Source organism: Thalia democratica, chromosome 8 (genome assembly GCF_965202585.1).
Source record: "Thalia democratica chromosome 8, ktThaDemo2.hap1.1, whole genome shotgun sequence".
NCBI classification, from domain to species: Eukaryota; Metazoa; Chordata; class Thaliacea; order Salpida; family Salpidae; genus Thalia; species Thalia democratica.
The window spans coordinates 41,624,228-41,627,631 of record NC_139172.1 but is presented as its reverse complement, the minus strand read 5'-3'; the positions used below and the strand labels follow the sequence as shown (position 1 = coordinate 41,627,631).

Sequence of the window (3,404 nt, the reverse complement as noted above, 5' to 3'; positions counted from 1 at the left end):
ATAAGTTTAATGTGTTTAATTTTATTTTAATATTTCTAATTATCAGTATTATAAACGTAGTATATAATATTTCAATTCTTAATGTGTATACAAAATATAAAAACGATTTTTGGTTGGACTATCGAATTTCTGTTAACTTCTTAATAAAAAACATCTACGGGACTCACAAGTTAAAATTTATGTAGATCTTGATAATTTTTTAACTTACGAGGCCTTAATATACTATTTTTAATTAGTATCTGGTCGGATGTGGACCAGATCGCTAAAAATATAAAATTTGAACCAATTTTGAAAAGTATTTGTTAAAGGATTTCTCTAGATCTATTGAGAAATATTATAGGTCTTTTGAGTTTCTCGTTTTGTAAAAGCAGGGGTTCAAATTCATGTAGTTTTGTTCAACAAGATGCTTTAAAACACCACAATAGTTAATTATTTTTTATCTACATATAAGTACTGTATTATAAAGAAGAAGTTTAAATCTGATTAATGTAAGTTTAAAAAAATACACACTTTTTTTATAATATAAACTAATTTATTTGCACCTAAAAAACTTCAACATAAAGAAATAACGTACAATGAATTTCAAAACAAAACAAAAGTATGTTTCAAAATCAAAATCTGCTTTAAAGAATTTAAACAGAAGCTTTATGTAAAGTGCTTCTTAATTTTCTAAATTATTTTACTTTTAGTGCGGTTTTTTATTTTAGAATTTTTTTTAACAAAAGATATTTAAAAACTATAACACATATTACTATTAATACATACTATGAAGAGGTATATTTTTAATTTTTCAACCTACAACTAAAAACGCTGTTTCCGCTAAATTTAAGCTTTCGGGTTCATTTGGACGCTGATCGTGTCAGACTTCTCATTCAAACCGGTGTTGACTGTGAAGACGTCAGTGGGTGAGTAAGTGTTTCCAGAAGGATTCTTCAAAAGGATTTTAGATTTCCTGTGTGTTAGAGAACGAAGTACTTCCGTTAAATCATTTTCGGACAAATTAGTCTGGTCCAACAGCTCTTGGAAAGTAAATTGACTCCTCTGATTGATGAAAAGCTCAATAACTGATATCTGGTAATAGGAGTGCAAATGTAGAGTATATTTCTTGGTTGGTAAGTCTAAGCTTACTTCGGCTAAAAAGTTCTTGTTCAAAACTCTCAACGTCTTGTATGTGTTCTCCTCCGCTCTTTGATGGTAGAAATGTTGAAATCTTTCAAAGCCGTCTCTTACAACCGCAGGTATAAGATTTGCGTCAAGCCTTTTATAAGCAGGCCATGTGCGAGCGCTCACTACTCTGAAAGTCGAATGAACATCTCTGCAAGGATTTCCTTCTTTCCTGAAGGCTTTGTTCAACTTTCTGGACGCCTCGAAATCTTTTATTATCTTGATCGGTTCTTTTGAGTCGTACGGGTGGCCAAATTTTTTCAACCAATCAACAATAATTTTGTCGTAGGCCATGTATGGAGATTTGGGCCTCACGAGTCTTTTGCACAAATACTTTTTAAATGCTGCGTTGAAATCTTGTTTTACTTCCTCGGTTATTTTTCTGTAAATGGTCGTGAAGTGATTTAAAACTGTTTCCATCTCATTTTGTTCCTGCACCTCAGTGAACGATTTCATTTTTTTCATGTCAATAAAAATACACAAGTGTTCACAGACTTTCTTGTTGGTGACAATTTTATTAAAGGTGCCGTCGACCACAAGCTTATACTCATGGTTGTCGGAAAAGGAGTTGATCACAAGTCTATTACAAGTGTTCTTCAGCTCAACCAATCCGTTGACTTTTTCCGCGGCTTGTGATGGTTTAGCCGTTTCTTCCAACAATTTTAAACCTGCTGCTAGTTCATAACTTGCCAAACAGTCTTGCATGATTTTATGTCCACCTTTGACTCTTTTGAAAGTATTGTACACACTCTTGAGCTGTTCTTCCGATTTTTCTTCGAACATTCTCGGAACTCCGCCGCATCCTTTGCGATGTGCTATTGCTTGCAATTGATCAGAAATGAGAATTTTCTGTAACACGCTTCTAGTCTTATCAGTAGTTTTTTCATTACCGTACGAACCAGTGCGTGCTTTTTCGTTTGCAATCAAAGTTTCGACCTCGACAACGTACTCGTGTGACGACATGTCGACAATGTTTTTTCTTGCGACCCTTACGTAGTATTCTTCTGCTTGCTTCAAGAAGTTCTTTTCGAAAACTTCTTCGTAACAGTCCATCTCGACTAGCATGTCACAGAGAGTCTTTATTTCCTCGCAATTAACTTCAGTACCTTCTCTGTGATTGGCAGTAGTTTGACTCAGAATTGTCTTCAACCTTTCATTGATATCGTTTTTCAAAACGATTTCTTTTTTGAACCTCTCTAAGCCGATCTTTTTAATTCCGTCTTTTGGCACTTCGTCTTCTGGAACATCTTCAATCCAAAGCGTAAGATGCTGGAAAAGTTCTGAAAAAGTATCAATTGTTGTTTTGTAAGTGTTCCAATTAAAAGCAAGTGCTTGGAGCAAGCTCTCATCTTGAACAGGCACGAGTTTTGGCAAAACGTTTTTCACAAGATGTTCATCAACTTCTTCCACAAACATGTTGTACATCTCTTCAGCGTGTTGGTGGTGCGTGCAGTCGTACGAATTGTACCACATGTTTTTATCACCTTCGCTATAGTCAGAGTCACCGAAAGCTCCTTCCAAGTGGTGCCTAGTTCCCTGTCTCAAGAAGTTTAAACACTTATCATGCCTAAAATCTTTATACTTCCTGAGTTCAGGATGCCAGTACTCATCGTTGAAAGCTTTGAGGTCACCTTCAACAATGACAATTTCATAGAGTCTCTCATCACTGCAACTTTTGTATTTAATGTCGTTTGGGTCTGCCATTTTAAATTTTTAACTTTCTGTAAAAATTCAAAAAGAGTTAGAAAATTACTTAACTGTAAACTAAGACATTTACTATACACTTAAATCTAATAAGATTTTTTTTCAAAATTAGTCTTATAGAAAAAAATCTATTCCAGAATAACATGCAAAATTGTTGCTCTATACTCTCTGAAATACAAATGAATAACCTTTAACAAGCTATAATTATTCTTAAGCATCCTAATTGATCATAATTTTAAGAATATTTCAAATTGTATTAAGTTATCGTTTTTTTTATTGTAAAATTTCCTTATATATATTATATATATATATATATATATTCACCTTGAAAACTTTTAAATTGTATAAAGTGAAATGAGTTTGTGGTAAATGCTTTTTCATACTTGTTGCTCTCTGCTCAAATAGCTACAACTGATTGTTTATTGACACCAAGGTTTTACACCTTGTTATTATGTTTACTATTCAAAAATTCAGTAAAAAACCACAAGCATAAATCTTTTTAAAAGACTAAGTATGGTGTTGCCAATGCTTAAATC

General features: G+C 33.1%; 1 protein-coding gene across 1 annotated transcript; it reads right to left on the bottom strand.

Annotated features, from left to right (window-relative positions):
* Window positions 1–825: 825 nt before the first annotated feature.
* On the bottom strand, window positions 826–2,868 carry LOC145843239 (cullin-3-like). The gene has a single exon (XM_082950702.1). It carries the CDS (start codon window positions 2,866–2,868, stop codon window positions 826–828), a length of 2,043 nt encoding a protein of 680 aa, XP_082806828.1.
* Window positions 2,869–3,404: the final 536 nt, after the last annotated feature.